The sequence below is a fragment of the Petromyzon marinus genome, unplaced genomic scaffold (assembly GCF_048934315.1).
Source record: "Petromyzon marinus isolate PM22_M1 ecotype Great Lakes invasive population unplaced genomic scaffold, UKy_Petmar_22M1.pri1.0 PM_Scaffold_38, whole genome shotgun sequence".
NCBI lineage: Eukaryota > Metazoa > Chordata > Hyperoartia > Petromyzontiformes > Petromyzontidae > Petromyzon > Petromyzon marinus.
In genome coordinates, this window is record NW_027423368.1 from 233,245 (window position 1) to 253,244 (window position 20,000).

A 20,000-nucleotide genomic window follows, 5' to 3' on the forward strand; every position below is an offset into this window, starting at 1 on the left:
ATCATCATCACCACCACCACCATCAACATCATCATCACCATCATCATCATCATCACCAGCATCATCATCATCACCATCATTATCACCACCACCACCATCATCACCATCATCACCATCACCATCATCACCATCATTATCACCATCACCACCATCATCATCACCACCATCATCATCATCATCACCACCATCATCATCACTACCATCATCATCACCACCATCATCATCATCATCACCACCATCATCACCATCATCATCACCATCACCACTATCACCACCACCATCACCACTATCACCACCACCATCATCATCACCACCATCATCAACATCACCACTATCACCACCACCATCATCATCATCACCACCATCATCAACATCATCACCACCACCATCATCATCACCACCACCATCATCATCATCACCACCATCATCAACATCATCACCATCATCATCACCATCACCACTATCACCACTATCACCACCATCATCATCAACACCACATCATCAACATCACCACTATCACCACCACCACCACCATCATCATCATCACCACCATCATCAACATCATCACCACCACCACCATCATCATCACCACCACCATCAACATCATCACCACCATCATCATCACCACCAGCATCAACATCACCATCATCAACATCATCACCACCACCACCATCATCACCACCATCATCACCACCATCATCAACATCACCACTATCACCATCACCACCATCACCACCACCATCATCATCACCACTACCATCTCCGTCTCTCACCACCTCCATCTCTCACCACCTCCATCTCTCACCAACCTCTCACCACCTCCATCTCTCACCACCTCCATCTCTCACCACCTCCATCTCTCACCTCCTCCATCTCTCACCTCCTCCATCTCTCACCACCTCCATCTCTCACCTCCATCTCTCACCACCTCCATCTCTCACCACCTCCATCTCTCACCACCTCCATCTCTCACCACCTCCATCTCTCACCACCTCCGTCTCTCACCACCTCCGTCTCTCACCACCTCCGTCTCTCACCACCTCCATCTCTCACCAACCCCTCTCACCACCTCCATCTCCTCCACAACCTCCTCCATCTCTCACCAACCTCTCTCACCACCTCCATCTCTCACCTGCTCCATCTCTCACCACCTCCATCTCTCACCACCTCCATCTCTCACCTCCTCCATCTCTCACCACCTCCATCTCTCACCTCCTCCCCCTCTCACCACCTCCAACTCTCACCACCTCCATCTCTCACCACCTCCATCTCCTCCACAACCTCCTCCATATCTCACCAACCTCTCTCACCACCTCCATCTCTCACCACCTCCATCTCTCACCACCTCCATCTCCTCCACAACCTCCTCCATCTCTCACCACCTCCATCTCTCACCAACCTCTCTCACCACCTCCATCTCTCACCAACCCCTCTCACCACCTCCATCTCCTCCACAACCTCCTCCATCTCTCACCAACCTCTCTCACCACCTCCATCTCTCACCTGCTCCATCTCTCACCACCTCCATCTCTCACCACCTCCATCTCTCACCTCCTCCATCTCTCACCTCCACAACCTCCTCCACAACCTCCTCCATCTCTCACCAACCTCTCTCACCACCTCCATCTCTCACCTCCTCCATCTCTCACCTCCTCCATCTCCTCCACAACCTCCTCCATCTCTAACCAACCTCTCTCCACCAACCTCCTCCCCCCCCGTCCCACCACCCCCGTCTCCAGATCGTGATGTCGGAGCCCGGCAAGCTCTCGCAGAAGGTGAAGGTTTGGCTGCAGGAGTATTGGAACATCACGGACGCCGTGGCCATCACGGTGTTCGTGATGGGTGTCTCGCTGCGGCTTCAGGATCAGCCCTTCATGAGCTACGGCCGTGTCATCTACTGTGTGGACATCATCTTCTGGTACATTCGCCTGCTCGACATATTCGGCGTCAACAAGTACCTGGGGCCCTACGTCATGATGATCGGCAAGATGGTGAGAGCCGCTCGCTCGTTCGCTCGCTCGCTCGCTCACCCGCCTGCACACTCATTCACCCGCTCGCTCGCCCACTCACCTACACACTCACCCACTCGCTCGCTCACTCACCCACTCACTCGCTCGCTCACCTACACACTCGCTCACTCACTCACTCACCCACTCGCTCGCTCACTCACCCACTCGCTCACTCACACACTCGCTCACTCACCCACTCACCCACTCACTCACTCACCCACTCACTCACTCACCCACTCGCTCACTCACACACTCGCTCACTCACCCACTCACCCACTCACTCACCCACTCACTCACTCACCCACTCACTCACTCACTCACCCACTCACCCACCCACCCACTCACTCACCCACTCACCCACCCACCCACTCACCCACTCACTCACCCACTCACCCACTCACTCACCCACTCACCCATCCACTCACTCACACACTCACTCACTCACTCACCCACTCACTCACCCACTCACTCGCTCACTCACCTACACACTCATCCACTCGCTAGCTCACTCATCCACTCGCTCGCTCACTCACCTACTCGCTCACTCACCTACACACTCACTCACCCACTCACTCACTCACCTACACACTCATCCACTCGCCCGCTCACTCATCCACCCGCTCACTCACCCACGCACTCACCCACTTACCCACTCACTCACCCACTCACTCACCTACACACTCATTCACTCACCTACACACTCATCTACTCGCTCGCTCACCCACGCACTCACCTACACACTCACTCGCTCACTCACCCACACACTCACCCACTCACTCACCCACTCACTCACTCACCCACTCACCTACACACTCACCCACTCACTCACCCACCCACTCACTCACTCACCTACACACTCACCAACTCGCTCACCTACACACTCATCCACTCACTCACTCACCTACACACTCACCCACTCACTCACCCACCCACCCACTCACTCACCTACACACTCACCCACTCACTCACCCACCCACTCACCCACTCACCTACACACTCACCCACTCACTCACCCACCCACTCACTCACTCACCTACACACTCACCAACTCGCTCACCTACACACTCATCCACTCACTCACCTACACACTCACCCACTCACTCACCCACCCACCCACTCACTCACCTACACACTCACTCACCCACCCACCCACCCACCGACCCACCGACCCACCGACCCACCCACCCACCCACTTCTCTCCCCACCCACCACCCCTTCCACCCCTCCCTCACTAGATGATCGACATGCTGTACTTCGTCATCATCATGCTCGTGGTGCTGATGAGCTTCGGCGTGGCGAGACAGGCGATCCTGCACCCCGACGAGGAGCCGACATGGCGCCTGGCCAGGAACATATTTTATATGCCCTACTGGATGATCTACGGCGAGGTCTTCGCTGATCAGATTGACCGTAAGAGCAAAGTTCACAGTAAGAGCGGGGCCCGTTGGGTGGGTGTGTGGGTGAGTGGGTGGGTGGGTGGGTGAGTGGGTGGGTGGGTGGGTGAGTGGGTGAGTGGGTGGGTGAGTGGGTGAGTGGGTGAGTGTGTGGGTGGGTTGGTGAGTGGGTGAGTGAGTGGGTGTGTGGGGTGGGTGGGTGGGTGGGTGAGTGGGTGGGTGGGTGGGTGAGTGGGTGGGTGTGGGTGGGTGTGTAGGTGGGTGGGTAGATGAGTAGGTGGGTGAGTGAGTGTGTCAGTGGGTGTGTGGGTGGGTGAGTAGGTATGTGGGTGGTTGGGTGGGTTGGTGGTGGGTGGGTGGGTGGTTGAGTAGGTGGGTGGGGAGTGGAAGTGGTGTCATCAGCAGCACCAACACCATCATCATCAGCACCACCATCATCAGCACCACCATCATCACCACCATCATCACCACCACCACCATCATCATCACCACCACCATCATCACCACCACCATCATCAACACCATCATTATCAGCACCACCATCATCAGCACCACCATCATCACCACCACCATCATCACCACCACCACCATCATCACCACCACCATCATCATCATCAGCACCATCATCATCATCAGTACCACCACCATCATCATCAGCACCACTGTGTCTAATTGCTTCCTCTTCATCTTCTTCTGTGCTATCACTTTGGCATGATGCTGATGATGATGTTGATAAGGATGCTGCTGCTGATGAATATGATGCTGCTGCTGATGCTGCTGATGGTGGTGCTGATGATGCTGCTACTACTGCTGCTGATGCTGCTGCTGCTGATGCTGATGATGCTGCTGATGCTGCTGATGATGTTGCTGCTGATGAATATGATGCTGCTGATGATGAATATGATGCTGCTGCTGCTGATGCTGATGATGCTGATGATGCTGCTGATGCTGTTGATGATGCTGCTGATGATGATGCTGCTGCTGCTGCTGATGATGATGATGCTGCTGCTGATGAATATGATGCTGCTGCTGATGGTGGTGCTGATGATGCTGCTACTACTGCTGCTGATGCTGCTGGTGATGCTGCTGATGCTGATGATGCTGATGATGCTGCTGATGCTGATGCTGAATGCATTCCCGATCATTCCCCAAATCACATTCCCTGCCCCGTGACCACGTGACATATTTTATGTGTTAATTATGATTTATCTGATTATCTGGGGTGATTGTGTTCATTATGATTTATCTGATTATGATCTGGGGTGATTGTGAGTGACGATTTTATTTGTCTTCACGATGCATGTCCTTGTTTCATATTGTTGATCGCGTGATTTGATTTTTGTCCCCATTTCAGCACTGATTACGATCCCGATATCGGCGAGATTGTAATCATGATTTCAAACGCGTCTGATTTTGATTGTTATACACGTCTGTGATTTTTTTATATGATTTTGATGATATGCTTTTGATTGCATGATTTTGCTTACCTGATTTTGATAATATGATTTCGATAACGTGATTTTTATATGATTTTGATTGCATGATTTTGATTACCTGATTTCGATTACCTGATTTTGATTATATGATTTGATTCCGTGATTTTTATATGATTTTGATTGCATGATTTTGATTACCTGATTTTGATTATATGATTTTGATTACATGATTTTCATGACGTGATTTTGATCACGCCATTTAACGATGTGATTTTGATGACGTGACTTTGATTACGTGATTTTGATGACGTGATTCCCGACTGCGTGATTTCGATCGCCCGATTTCGACCTAAACTCCGCCATTCCGACCGTCGCCCGATCATCCACGGCGCGCCTTCACCGCCACCAGTTCCCACCCCGACCATCTGCCGCTTGGTCACCATCATCATCATCGTCGTCATCGTCGTCATCGTCGTCATCATCGTCATCATCATCGCAATCAACAATCATCCTCATCACTCATTGGTTCTGTAGGTAAAGTCGAGTGGGTTATACAAATAAAATATCAATAATGTATCAGGACGTGTCGTGATTAATAAAAAATAAACTATCAATAATGTATCAGGACGATCCGTGGTTAATAAAAATAAACTATCAATAATGTATCAGGATGTGTCGTGATTAATAAAAATAAACTATCAATAATGGATCAGGAAGTTCCGTGATTAATAAAAAGAAACTATCAATAATGTATCAGGACGTTTCGTGATTAATAAAAATAAACTATCAATAATGTATCAGGACGTTTCATGATTAATAAAAATAAACTATCAATAATGTATCAGGACGTGTCGTGTTTAATACAAATAAACTATCAATAATGTATCAGGACGTGTCGTGATTAATAAAAAATAAACTATCAATAATGGATCAGGAAGTTTCCGTGGTTTATAAAAATAAACTATCAATAATGTATCAGGAAGTTTCGTGGTTAATAAAAAATAAACTATCAATAATGTATCAGGAAGTTCCGTGTTTAATAAAAAAATAAACTATCAATAATGCATCAGGACGTTCCATGATTAATAAAAATAAACTATCAATAATGTATCAGGACGTGTCGTGATTAATAAAAATAAACTATCAATAATGTATCAGGACGTTCCATGATTAATAAAAATAAGCTATCAATAATGTATCAGGACGTGTCGTGGTTAATAAAAAATAAACTATCAATAATGGATCAGGATGTTCCGTGGTTAATAAAAATAAACTATCAATAATGTATCAGGATGTGTCGTGGTTAATAAAAAATAAACTATCAATAATGTATCAGGACGTGTCGTGGTTAATAAAAAATAAACTATCAATAATGTATCAGGATGTGTCGTGGTTAATACAAATAAACTATCAATAATGCATCAGGACGTATAAACTATCAATAATGTATCAGGACGTTTAGTGGTTAATACAAATAAACTATCAATAATGGATTAGGACGTTCCGTGGTTAATAAAAATAAACTATCAATAATGCATCAGGACGTGTCGTGATTAATAAAAATAAACTATCAATAATGTATCAGGACGTGTCGTGGTTAATACAAATAAACTATCAATAGTGTATCAGGACGTGTCGTGGTTAATACAAATAAACTATCAATAATGCATCAGGACGTATAAACTATCAATAATGTATCAGGACGTTTAGTGGTTAATAAAAATAAACTATCAATAATGTATCAGGACGTGTCGTGATTTATACAAATAAACTATCAATAATGTATCAGGACGTTTAGTGGTTAATACAAATAAACTATCAATAATGGATCAGGAAGTTCCGTGGTTAATACAAATAAACTATCAATAATGCATCAGGACGTATACACTATCAATAATGTATCAGGAAGTTCCGTGGTTAATACAAATAAACTATCAATAATGCATCAGGACGTATAAACTATCAATAATGTATCAGGACGTTTAGTGGTTAATACAAATAAACTATCAATAATGGATTAGGACGTTCCGTGGTTAATAAAAATAAACTATCAATAATGCATCAGGACGTGTCGTGATTAATAAAAATAAACTATCAATAATGTATCAGGACGTTTAGTGGTTAATACAAATAAACTATCAATAATGCATCAGGACGTTTAGTGGTTAATACAAATAAACTATCAATAATGCATCAGGACGTATACACTATCAATAATGTATCAGGAAGTTCCGTGGTTAATACAAATAAACTATCAATAATGCATCAGGACGTATAAACTATCAATAATGTATCAGGACGTTTAGTGGTTAATACAAATAAACTATCAATAATGCACCAGGACGTTTGGATCTCAAGAGACGATCATCCTCCTGCCCCCCCCCCCCCCCCGACAGTCAAACTTTGACGTTGACGCGACCGTACCCACCAGCCCCCCACCCCCAGACCCCCACAACTTACGATTTTGTTTTTTGAGTTTTCCACCCTCCCCTCCATCGCGAGCGAGCGAGCGAGCGGAGCGCCCCCCCAATCTCTGTCTCTACCCCCCACGTGTGGGGTGGGTGGCTCTGAGTGACGGTGTGTCTCGTTCTCGCCGACAACACCGAATCGACCCGACCACCGTCACCAACATCGTCACCACCACCAACAACAACACCAACAACAACACCAACAACAACAACACCAACAACAACAACACCGCACCTCCAGTGTTCGCTATGGAGATCAATCGTGAGTCTCAGGACACGGGGGGTGAGACACGGGGGGTGAGACACGGGGGGGGGGGGTGAGACACGGGGGGGGGGTGAGACACACGGGGGGTGAGACACAGGGGGGGGTGGTGAAGGTGATGATGGTTGTGACGGTGGTGGTGAAGGTGGTGAAGGTGGTGACGATGGTGGTGGCGGTGAAGGTGGTGGTGAAGGTGGTGGTGAAGGTGGTGACGGTGGTGGTGAAGGTGGTGAAGGTGGTGGTGAAGGTGGTGACGATGGTGACGATGGTGAAGGTGGTGACGATGGTGATGGTGGTGATGGTGGTGACTATGGTGACTATGGTGACTGGTGACTATGGTCACTATGGTGACTATGGTGACTATGGTGACTATAGTGACTATGGTGACTATGGTGACTATAGTGACTATGGTGATGGTGACTATGGTGACTATGGTGACTATGGTGACTATGGTGACTATGGTGATGGTGACTATGGTGACTATAGTGACTATGGTGACTATAGTGACTAAGGTGACTATGGTGACTATGGTGACTATGGTGATGGTGACTATGGTGACTATAGTGACTATAGTGACTATGGTGACTATAGTGATTATGGTGACTATGGTGATGGTGACTATGGTGACTATGGTGACGGTGGTGACGATGCTGACGGTGGTGAGGGCGGTGACTATGGTGACTATGGTGACTATAGTGACTATGGTGACTATAGTGACTATGGTGACTATGGTGACTATGGTGACTATGGTGATGGTGACTATGGTGACTATAGTGACTATGGTGACTATAGTGACTAAGGTGACTATGGTGACTATGGTGACTATGGTGATGGTGACTATGGTGACTATAGTGACTATAGTGACTATGGTGACTATAGTGATTATGGTGACTATGGTGATGGTGACTATGGTGACTATGGTGACGGTGGTGACGATGCTGACGGTGGTGAGGGCGGTGACTATGGTGACTATGGTGACTATAGTGACTATGGTGACTATGATCACTATAGTGACTATGATCACTATAGTGACTATGGTGACTACGGTGACTATGGTGACTATGGTGACTATAATCACTATAGTGACTATGGTGACTACGGTGACTATGGTGACTATGGTGACTATGGTGACTGTGGTGACTATAGTGACTATGGTGACTATGGTGACTATGGTGACGATGGTGATTATGGTGACTATAGTGACTATGGTGACTATGGTGACGATGGTGATTATGGTGACTATGGTGACTATGGTGATGGTGGTGACTATGGTGACTATGGTGATGGTGGTGACTATGGTGACGGTGGTGATGGTGGTGACTATGGTGACTATGGTGACTATGGTGATTATGGTGACTATGGTGACTATGGTGACTATGGTGACTATGGTGATGGTAACTATGGTGACTACGGTGACTATGGTGACTATGGTGACTATAGTGACTATGATCACTATAGTGACTATGGTGACTATGGTGACTATAGTGACTATGGTGAATATGGTGACTATGGTCACTATGGTGACTATGGTGACGGTGGTGACTATGGTGACTATGGTGACTATGGTGACTATGGTGATGGTGACTATGGTGACTATGGTGACTATGGTGACGATGGTGACGGTGGTGACTATGGTGACTATGGTCACTATGGTGACTATGATCACTATGGTGACTATGGTGACTATAGTGACTATGGTGACTATGGTGACTATAGTGACTATGGTGACTATGGTGACTATAGTGACTATGGTGACTATGGTGACTATGGTCACTATGGTGACTATGGTGACTATGGTGACTATGATCACTATGGTGACTATGGTGACTATGGTGACTATGATCACTATGGTGACTATGGTGACTATGGTAACTATGGTGACTATGGTGACTATGGTGACTACGGTGATGCTGGTGACTATGGTGATGCTGGTGACTATGGTGACTGTGGTGACTATGGTGACTATTATCACTACGGTGACTATGGTGACTATGGTGACTACGGTGACTATGGTGACTATGGTGACTATGGTGACTATGATCACTATGGTGACTATAGTGACTGTGGTGACTATGGTGACTTTGGTGACTATGGTGACTATGGTGACTATAGTGACTATGGTGACTATGGTGACTATGGTGACTATAGTGACTATGGTGACTATGGTGATGGTGACTATGGTGACTACGGTGACTATGGTGACTATGGTGACTATGGTGACTATGATCACTATAGTGACTATGATCACTATAGTGACTATGGTGACTATGGTGACGGTGGTGACTATGGTGACTATAGTGACTATGGTGACTATAGTGACTATGGTGACTACGGTGACTATGGTGACTATGGTGACTATGGTGACTACGGTGACTATGGTGACTATAGTGACTATGGTGACTGTGGTGACTATGGTGACTATGGTGACTATGGTGACTAAGGTGACTATGATGACTATGGTGACTATGGTGACTATGGTGACTATAGTGACTATGGTGACTATGGTGACTATGGTGACTGTGGTGACTATGGTGACTATGGTGACTGTGGTGACTATGGTGACTATGGTGACTATGGTCACTATGGTGACTATGGTGACTGTGATCACTATGGTGACTATGGTCACTATGATCACTATGGTGATGGCGGTGACTATGGTGACTATGGTGACTATGGTGAAGGTGGTGACTATGGTGACTATAGTGACTATGGTGACTATGGTGACTATGGTGACTATGATCACTATGGTGACTATGGTGACTATAGTGACTATGGTGACTATGGTGACTATGGTGACTATAGTGACTATGGTGACTATGGTGACTATGGTGACGGTGGTGACTATGGTGACTATGGTGACTATAGTGACTATGGTGACTATGGTGACTATGGTGACTACGGTGACTATGATCACTATGATGACTATGGTGACTATGGTGATGGTGGTGACTATGGTGACTATGGTGACTATAGTGACTATGGTGATGGTGGTGACTATGGTGACTATGGTGACTATAGTGACTATGGTGACTGTGGTGACTATGGTGACTATGGTGATGGTGGTGACTATGGTGACTATGGTGATGGTGGTGACTATAGTGACTATGGTGACTGTGGTGACTATGGTGACTATGGTGATGGTGGTGACTATGGTGACTATGGTGATGGTGGTGACTATAGTGACTATGGTGACTACGGTGACTATGGTGACTATGGTGACTATAGTGACTATGGTGACTATGGTGACTATAGTGACTGGTGACTATGGTGACTATGATCACTATGATCACTATGGTGACTATGGTGACTATGGTGACTATAGTGACTATGGTGACTATGATCACTACGGTGACTATGATCACTATGGTGACTATGATCACTACGATCACTACGGTGACTACGATCACTACGATCACTACGGTGACTACGATCACTACGATCACTATGGTGACTATGGTGACTACGATCACTACGATCACTATGGTGACTACAGTGACTATGGTGACTATGGTGACTATGATCACTATGATCACTACGGTGACTATGATCACTATGATCACTACGGTGACTATGATCACTACGATCACTACGATCACTATGGTGACTATGGTGACTACGATCACTACGATCACTATGGTGACTACAGTGACTATGGTGACTATGGTGACTATGATCACTATGATCACTACGATCACTATGATCACTACGATCACTACGGTGACTACGGCGATGCTCCCACAGCGCCGTGTGGCGACAATCTCTACGATGACGACGGTAAGAGAATGCCGCGGTGCATCCCCGGAGCTTGGATCACGCCGGCCATCATGGCCTGCTACCTCCTCGTCGCCAACATCCTCCTCGTCAACCTCCTCATCGCCGTCTTCAAGTGAGGAGACATCGCCAGCATCATCACCGCCGTCGCCATCGTCACCGTCGTCACCATCGTCACCGCCATCACCACCATCACCACCACCATCACCACCACCATCACCACCGTCACCACCACCATCACCACCACCACCCCCACCACCATCACCGCCATCACCACCATCACTACCACCATCACCACCACCACTATCGTCACCATCACCACCACCACCGTCACCATCGTCACCATCACCACCATCACCATCGTCACCGCCATCACCATCACCACCATCACCACCACCACCATCGTCACCATCACCACCATCACCACCATCACCACCATCGCCATCACCATCACCACCATCACCACCACCACTATCACCACCATCACCACCATCGCCATCACCACCATCAACATCGTCACCGCCATCACCACCACCATCACCACGGTCACCGCCATCACCACCAACACCATCACCACCATCACCACCGTCACCGCCATCACCACCACTCACTCACTCATCCACTCATCCACTCACTCACCCACTCACTCACTCACCCACACACTCAATCACCCACTCACTCACTCACCCACTCACTCAGCCACCCACCCACTCACTCACTCACTCCCCCACTCACTCACTCACTCACCCACTCACTCACTCACTCACCCACTCACCCACTCACTCACTCACCCACTCACTCACTCACCCACTCACTCACTCACTCACCCATTCACTCATCCACTCACCCACTCACTCATCCACTCACTCACCCACTCACTCACCCACTCACTCACTCACCCACTCACCCACCCACTCACTCACCCACTCACTCACCCACACACTCACTCACCCACTCACTCACTAACCCACTCACCCACTCACCCACTCACTCACCCACCCACTCACTCACCCACTCACTCATTCACCCACTCACCCACTCACCCACCCACTCACTCACTCACCCACTCACTCACCCACTCACCCACTCACTCACTCACCCACTCACTCACCACTCACTCACTCACTCCCCCACTCACTCACTCAACCACTCACCCACTCACTCACTCACTCACCCACTCACCCACTCACTCACCCACTCACTCACTCACCCACACACTCACTCACCCACTCACCCACCCACTCAGTCACCCATTCACTCATCCACTCACCCACTCACTCATCCACCCACTCACTCACCCACTCACTCACCCACAAACTCACTCACCCACTCACCCACCCACTCACTCACTCACCCATTCACTCATCCACTCACCCACTCACTCATCCACTCACTCACCCACTCACTCACTCACCCACTCACCCACTCACTCCCCCTCCCTCCCCTCTCCCTCCCCCTCCCCCCACAGCAACACCTTCTTCGAGGTGAAATCCATCTCGAACCAGGTGTGGAAGTTCCAACGCTACCAGCTGATCATGACCTTCCACGAGCGTCCCGTGCTCCCACCACCTCTCATCATTCTCTCCCACCTGAGCCTCCTCGCCAAGTACCTCTGCTGCCGTCTCAGGCGTCACCACGATGGAGGTGGTGGTGGTGGTGGCGGCGGTGGCGGTGGTGGTGGGAGTCGTGCAGGAGCAGGAGGTAGTTGAGTGTGTTGGTGAGGGTGTGGGTGAGTGGGTGGGTGGGTGGGGGAGTGAGTGGGTGGGGGAGTGGGTGAGGGTGTGGGTGAGTGAGTGGGTGAGTGGGTGAGTGAGTGGGTGAGTGGGGGAGTGAGTGGGTGAGTGGGTGAGTGAGTGAGTGGGTGGGTGGGTGAGTGGGTGAGTGGGTGGGGGAGTGAGTGGGGGAGTGGGTGAGTGAGTGGGTGAGTGGGTGAGTGAGTGGGTGGGTGGGTGGGTGAGTGGGTGAGTGGGTGAGTGGGTGAGTGAGTGGGTGAGTGGGTGAGTGAGTCAGTGGGGGAGTGAGTGGGTGGGTGGGTGAGTGGGTGAGTGAGTGAGTGGGTTGGTGGGTTGGTGAGTGAGTGGGTGTGTGAGTGAGTGGGTGGGTGAGTGGGTGGGGGAGTGGGTGGGTGAGTGGGTGGGTGGGTGAGTGAGTGAGTGAGTGGGGGAGTGAGTGAGTGAGTGAGTGGGTGAGTGAGTGAGTGAGTGTGTGAGTGAGTGGATGTGTGAGTGGGTGAGTGGGTGAGTGGGTGAGTGAGTGGGTGAGTGGGTGGGTGGGTGGGTGAGTGAGTGGGTGGGTGGGTGAGTGGGTGAGTGAGTGAGTGAGTGGGTGAGTGGGTGAGTGAGTGGGTGGCTGGGGGAGTGGGGGAGTGAGTGGGTGGGTGGGTGGGGGAGTGGGTGGGTGAGTGGGTGGGTGAGTGAGTGAGTGAGTGGGGGAGTGGGTGGGTGAGTGGGTGAGTGAGTGAGTGAGTGGGGGAGTGGGTGGGTGAATGAGTGGGTGAGTGGGTGGGGGAGTGAGTGGGTGGGTGAGTGAGTTGGTGAGTGATTGAGTGAGTGGGGGAGTGGGTGAGTGTGTGTGGGTGAGTGGGTGAGTAGGTGAGTGAGTGGGTGGGGGAGTGAGTGGGTGAGTGGGTGGGTGAGTGAGTGAGTGAGTGGGTGAGTGGGGGTGTGGGTGAGTGGGGGAGTGAGTGGGTGAGTGGGTGAGTGAGTGAGTGAGTGGGTGAGTGGGGGAGTGAGTGGGTGAGTGGGTGAGTGGGTGGGTGAGTGAGTGAGTGAGTGGGTGAGTGAGTGAGTGGGTGAGTGGGGGAGTGGGTGAGTGGGTGAGTGGGGGAGTGAGTGGGTGAGTGGGTGAGTGAGTGAGTGGGTGAGTGAGTGAGTGGGTGAGTGAGTGGGTGAGTGGGTGAGTGAGTGAGTGGGTGAGTGAGTGAGTGGGTGAGTGGGGGAGTGGGTGAGTGGGGGATTGAGTGGGGGATTGAGTGGGTGAGTGGGTGAGTGAGTGAGTGTGTGGGGGAGTGAGTGGGTGAGTGTGTGGGGGAGTGAGTGGTTGAGTGAGTGAGTGGGTGAGTGAGTGGGTGAGTGAGTGAGTGAGTGGGTGAGTGAATGAGTGAGTGGGTGCGTGAGTGAGTGAGTGGGTGAGTGAGTGGGTGAGTGAGTGGGTGAGTGGGGGAGTGAGTGGGTGAGTGAGCGAGTGGGTGAGTGTGTAAGCGAGTGAGTGTGTATGGGTGAGTGTGTGAGTGGGTGAGTGTGTGGGTGGGTGAGTATGTGTGGGTGAGTGAGTGTGTGTGGGTGAGTGTGGGTGGGTGAGTGTGTGTGGGTGAGTGTGCGTGGGTGGGTGACTGTGTGTGTGGATGAGTGTGGGTGAGTGTGTGTGTGGGTGTGTGGGTGTGTGTGCGTGGGTGAATGTGCGTGGGTGAGCGTGTGTGGGTGAGCGTGCGTGGGTGAGCGTGTGTGAGTGAGTGTGTGTGTGGGTGAGTTTGAGTGGGTGTGTGTGTATGTGTGGGTGAGTGTGCGTGGGTGGGTGAGTGTGTTTGTGGGTGAGTGTATGTGTGTGGGTGAGTGTGGGTGAGTGTTTGTGGGTGAGTGTATGTGTGTGGGTGAGTTTGAGTGGGTGTGTGTGTGTGTGGGTGAGTTTGAGTGGGTGTGTGTGTGTGTGGGTGAGTGTGTGTGTGTGGGTGAGTGTTTGTGGGTGAGTGTGTGTGTGGATGAGTGTGTGTGTGGGTGAGTGTCTGTGTGGGTGAGTGTGTGTGTGTGTGGGTGAGTGTGTGTGTGTGGGTGAGTGTGTGTGGCTGTGTGTGTGGGTGAGTGTGTGTGGGTGAGTGTGTGTGGTTGAGTGTGTGTGTGTGTGGGGGTGAATGTGTGTGTGGGTGAGTGTGTGTGTGTGGGTGAGTGTGTGGCTGTATGTGTGTGGGTGAGTGTGTGTGGGTGAGTGTGTGGGTGAGTGTGTGGGTGGGTGAGTGTGTGTGTGGGTGAGTGTGAGTGTGCGTGGGTGTGTGGGTGGGTGAGTGTGTGTGAGTGTGGGTGGGTGAGTGTGTGGGTGGGTGAGTGTGTGGGTGGGTGAGTGGGTGAGTGTGTGTGGGTGAGTGTGTGGGTGGGTGAGTGTGGGTGAGTGGGTGAGTGTGTGTGGGTGAGTGTGTGTGGGTGAGTGTGTGTGGGTGAGTGTGTGTGGGTGAGTGTGGGTGGGTGGGTGAGTGTGCGTGGGTGAATGTGCGTGGGTGATTGAGTGTGTGTGTGGGTGAGTGTGGGTGGGTGAGTGTGTGGGTGGGTGAGTGTGGGTGAGTGGGTGAGTGTGTGTGGGTGAGTGTGTGGGTGGGTGAGTGTGGGTGAGTGGGTGAGTGTGTGTGGGTGAGTGTGCATGGGTGATTGAGTGTGTGTGTGGGTGAGTGTGGGTGGGTGAGTGAGTGTGGGTGAGTGTGCATGGGTGGGTGAGTGTGTGTGGGTGAGTGTGCATGGGTGGGTGAGTGTGTGTGTGGGTGAGTGAGTGTGGGTGAGTGTGAGTGGGTGAGTGTGGGTGGGTGAATGTGTGGGTGGGTGAGTGTGTGGGTGGGTGAGTGTGTGGGTGGGTGAATGTGTGGGTGGGTGAATGCGTGCGTAGTGTGTGTGTGGGTGAGTGTGTGTGGGTAACTGTGTGTGTGGGTGAGTGAGTGTGTGGGTGGGTGAGCGTGTGGGTGGGTGAGTGTGTGTGTGTGGGTGAGTATGGGTGGGTGAGTGTGTGGGTGGGCGAGTCTGCGTGGGTGAGTGTGGGTGGGTGAGTGTATGTCTGTGGGTGAGTGTGAGTGTGGGTGAGTGTGGGTGAGTGTGTGTGTGGGTGAGTGTCTGTGTGGGTGAGTGTGTGTGTGTGGGTGAGTGTGTGTGTGTGGGTGAGTGTGTGTGGCTGTATGTGTGTGGGTGAGTGTGTGTGGGTGAGTGTGTGTGTGTGGGTGAGTGTGTGTGTGGGTGAGTGTGAGTGTGCGTGGGTGTGTGTGGGTGAGTGTGAGTGGGTGTGTGTGAGTGGGTGAGTGTGTGGGTGGGTGAGTGTGTGGGTGGGTGAGTGTGGGTGGGTGATTGAGTGTGTGTGTGTGGGTGAGTGTGGGTGGGTGAGTGTGTGGGTGGGTGAGTGTGTGTGTGGGTGAGTGTGGGTGGGTGAGTGTGTGGGTGGGTGAGTGTGTGGGTGGGTGAGTGTGGGTGAGTGGGTGTGTGTGGGTGAGTTTGTGGGTGGGTGAGTGTGGATGAGTGGGTGAGTGTGTGTGGGTGGGTGTGTGTGCGTGGGTGAGTATGTGTGTGTGTGGGTGAGTGTGTGTGGGTGAGTGTGTGTGTGGGTGAACGTGCGTGGGTGAGTGTGAGTGTGGGTGAGCGTGCGTGGGTGAGTTTGTGTGGGTGAGTGTGTGGGTGAGTGAGTGTGTGGGTGAGTGAGTGTGTGTGGGTGATTGTGTGTGTGTGGGTGAGTGTGTGTGTGTGGGTGAGTGTGTGTGTGGGTGAGCGTGCGTGGGTGAGTGTGAGTGAGCGTGCGTGGGTGAGTGTGGGTGGGTGAGTGTGTGGGTGAGTGAGTGAGTGTGTGTGTGTGGGTGAGTGTGTGTGGGTGAGTGTGCGTGGGTGAGTGTGTGTGTGTAGGTGAGTGTGCGTGGGTGAGTGTGCGTGGGTGAGTGTGCGTGGGTGAGTGAGTGTGGGTGAGTGTGGGTGGGTGAGTGTGTGGGTGAGTGTGGGTGGGTGAATGTGTGTGTGGGTGAGTGTCTGGGTGTGTGTGTGTATGTCGGGTCCGGCAAAACAACCCCCTACCTCCTCGCGGTGCCGGACGGGCAACTCTGTCGTGGACAGTGCTGTGGGGGGAGCGCCAATTCCGATTGGCTCCTCCCCTCATGGCGTCTGTGTCCACCACAGTGGCTAAACGGGGGCTCTGGACGGGTGCGAGGGGCTGGTAACCCCTCCACCTTCAATTAATTACCACTAAACCACGAGTTAAACTGAAATATGTAACTAATAAGCTTGTGCCGGAGGCCCCGGGGGGCCAGGCGTCTATGACGTCTCCTGGCCAAACCCCAATTGGCGGAGCCAGGAGTCTGAATCTTTACCCTCGGGGCTCCTCCAGAAACAACGAAAAGCCACTTCGTGTGGCCACGTGGAATGTTCGAACGCTCACTGCGGAGGAGAGGCTGCCACTGCTCTGTCGAGAGCTGGACCGGTACCGCCTGGATCTCTGTGGTATTCATGCCACCATGAGGGGTGGACAGTCCTCTACTCGGGGGAAGCAGACTGCCAAACAACAGGGTGTGGCTCTTCTTTTGAACAAAAAAATGAAGGGGGCGGGGGAGCGTGGCGGTGAGGTGTGGGAAGCTGTAAGCCCCAGGCTACTTTGGGCTCGCCTTCCCATCAGCCAAAGGCGAGGAGTGGTGGTCGTGGTTACTTATGCCCCCACCGAAGATGAACATCCGTGGAGGGATGTAGGCAAGGACGATGAGTCAGATGCCTTCCATGACCTCCTGTCACAGGTGCTGGCTAAAGTGGCCCCTCGGGATAGAGTCATCTTGTTGGGGTGACTTCAATGCCCGAGTTGGTCATGATGCTGGCAGCTGGTCTGGAGTGATTGGAAGGCATGGGCCAGATCAGCTCAATAACAACGGGAGGAGGCTGCTAGATTTTTGTGCAGCCCATGGGCTTGTAATTACCAATGCGCTGTTCCGGCATCGGCACATCCACACAACATCATCGATGCATGCCGGGTCCAAGCAAGAACATCTGCTGGACTACATAGTTACGGAACAGCGAATGCGAGCCCATGTCCTTGACACCAGGACCTACCGTGGAGCTGATCTGCCCACTGACCATCGACTTGTCATCTGTAAGATGTGCCTGCCATTCTTCCACTCTGGTGGTGGGTGTACACCCAGGACCCCATTCAAACCCATATTGACCTGGTCTCAGCTAGCTGGTGAAAGTTGCAAGCGAGAATTTCATTATCGCTTGTGGCTGGGGTTGTCATCGTCCCCCACTCCTCCTGATGTCGAAGGTAAATGTGCGAGGTTTAGGACTGTGACTCATGCAGCTGCAATGGCTGCTGTGGGTACACGGTCTAGACCTCCCCAGAGACCCTGGCTGACAGAGGAGGTGTTCAGACTGGCTGAGAAAAAGTGACAGGCCCACTGTCATCGGCTACAGTATCCCGCGTCAGAGAATGAGGAGGCTTACCGCAGCCTTCGCTCGGAGGTTCGGAGACCCGTGAGGCGCTGCAAGGATGGGTGGTGGTCGCGGGTTGCTGAGGAGATGGAGTCTGCCTCAGTGGCCCGCGATCACAAATCCCTATTTAACTCCATCAAAAAAAGTAACCTGCAGCACCACACCTATTTACCATCATTAGGGGAAAAACGGTGATCCAATCTCCGACCCCCAGGAACAGATTTGTAGATTTGCTGAGCGTTTCAGTGAGGTCCTGGGGGAGGGGAAAGCCCTCAGCCAGGAAAACATCGTGGCACAAAGTGAGGATGACCCTGCTGAGGCTGCGGTGCCTCAAATATTGAAAGAAGAAGTCACCCCCTGTGAGTGGCTGGCTGAGGTGTCATTTGTTGAGGAAATACTGAAGGCGATCCAGAGTCTTAGACCAGGAAAGGCACCGGGCAGAGATGATCTCCCAAGCGAAATGCCGAGGGAGGGTGGCGTTTGTGCACAGACTGACCTATATGACATAACAACAGTCTGGACCACTGGACGGGTTCCGCAGGATTGGAAGGATGCCCTGGTGGTCCCCCTCTTTAAGAAGGGGGACCTCACAGACTGTAACAACTACAGGGGCATCTCACTCCTCAGTGTGCCGGGAAAGGTCCTGGCAAGGATTCAATATCGCCTTGCCAGTCTTGCTGAGGAGAGGCTTGTGGAGCCCCAATGCTGTTTCAGGAAAGGGTGGTCCTGCACAGATGTCATATTTTCTGTCTGTCTGCTACAGCAGAGGTGTAGGGAATTCCAACAAGACCTACATCTCTGCTTTATTGACCTGGTCAAGGCCTATGATGCCATCAGTAGGCCTGGGCTCTGGGTCGTTCTTCGTGCTTTCAGAGTCCCTGACCCTCTGCTCACGATCATTAAGGACCTTCATGATGGTGAGCGGGCCTGGGTAAAACTACGTGGCCGGGAGTCGGAGCCATTCCCTGTTCACCTTGGGGTGCGACAGGGATGTCCTCTGGCTCCCACATTATTTAACATCTATTTCGACCACGTAGTTCGTGAAGCCTTCGATGGCTGTACCGGGGGAATCTCCATATGGTACAGATACAATGGGAGGCTGATCGATGCCCAGGTGCGGTCAAGGGATGGCTCCTTGCTCAACCATGTTATGTATGCTGATGATTTGGTAATAGCTGCTCATTCAGAGGAGGAGTTGGAGACGCTGCTGCTGAGACTGGACCGTGCCACTAAGAGGTGGGGCCTTACCATCAGCCCCACCAAAACTAAGCACCTGCCTGGGTATTTTGAACCATCAGACACTCCACCCCCACAACTCCAAATCCTTGATGGGGCAGTTGTGGAGAGAGTGGAGAGTTTCCCATACCTGGGGGAAATGTGCTCATGACCGGCTCCAGTTTAACGGCAGAGGTCTCACTCCGAATCAGTCGAGCGGCAATATCTTTTCATCGGCCGCGTAACGTTGTGTGGAAGCTACCTGGTCTGTCGCTCCGCACTAAGCTTCAGGTCTTCTCGGCC

At 51.4% G+C, this 20,000-nt stretch overlaps 1 protein-coding gene across 1 annotated transcript in view; it reads left to right on the forward strand.

The window, feature by feature from the left end:
- The window catches only part of LOC116937345 (transient receptor potential cation channel subfamily M member 3-like), a 170,128-nt gene that overhangs the window by 139,764 nt on the left and 10,364 nt on the right, over positions 1–20,000 (forward strand). Inside the window, exons 23-27 of the mRNA XM_076064311.1 lie at positions 1,740–1,991; positions 3,245–3,419; positions 7,549–7,569; positions 11,311–11,455; positions 12,809–12,984. Of these exons, the coding sequence (XP_075920426.1) occupies positions 1,740–1,991; positions 3,245–3,419; positions 7,549–7,569; positions 11,311–11,455; positions 12,809–12,984 (769 nt within the window). The remainder of the gene's footprint in view (positions 1–1,739; positions 1,992–3,244; positions 3,420–7,548; positions 7,570–11,310; positions 11,456–12,808; positions 12,985–20,000) is intronic.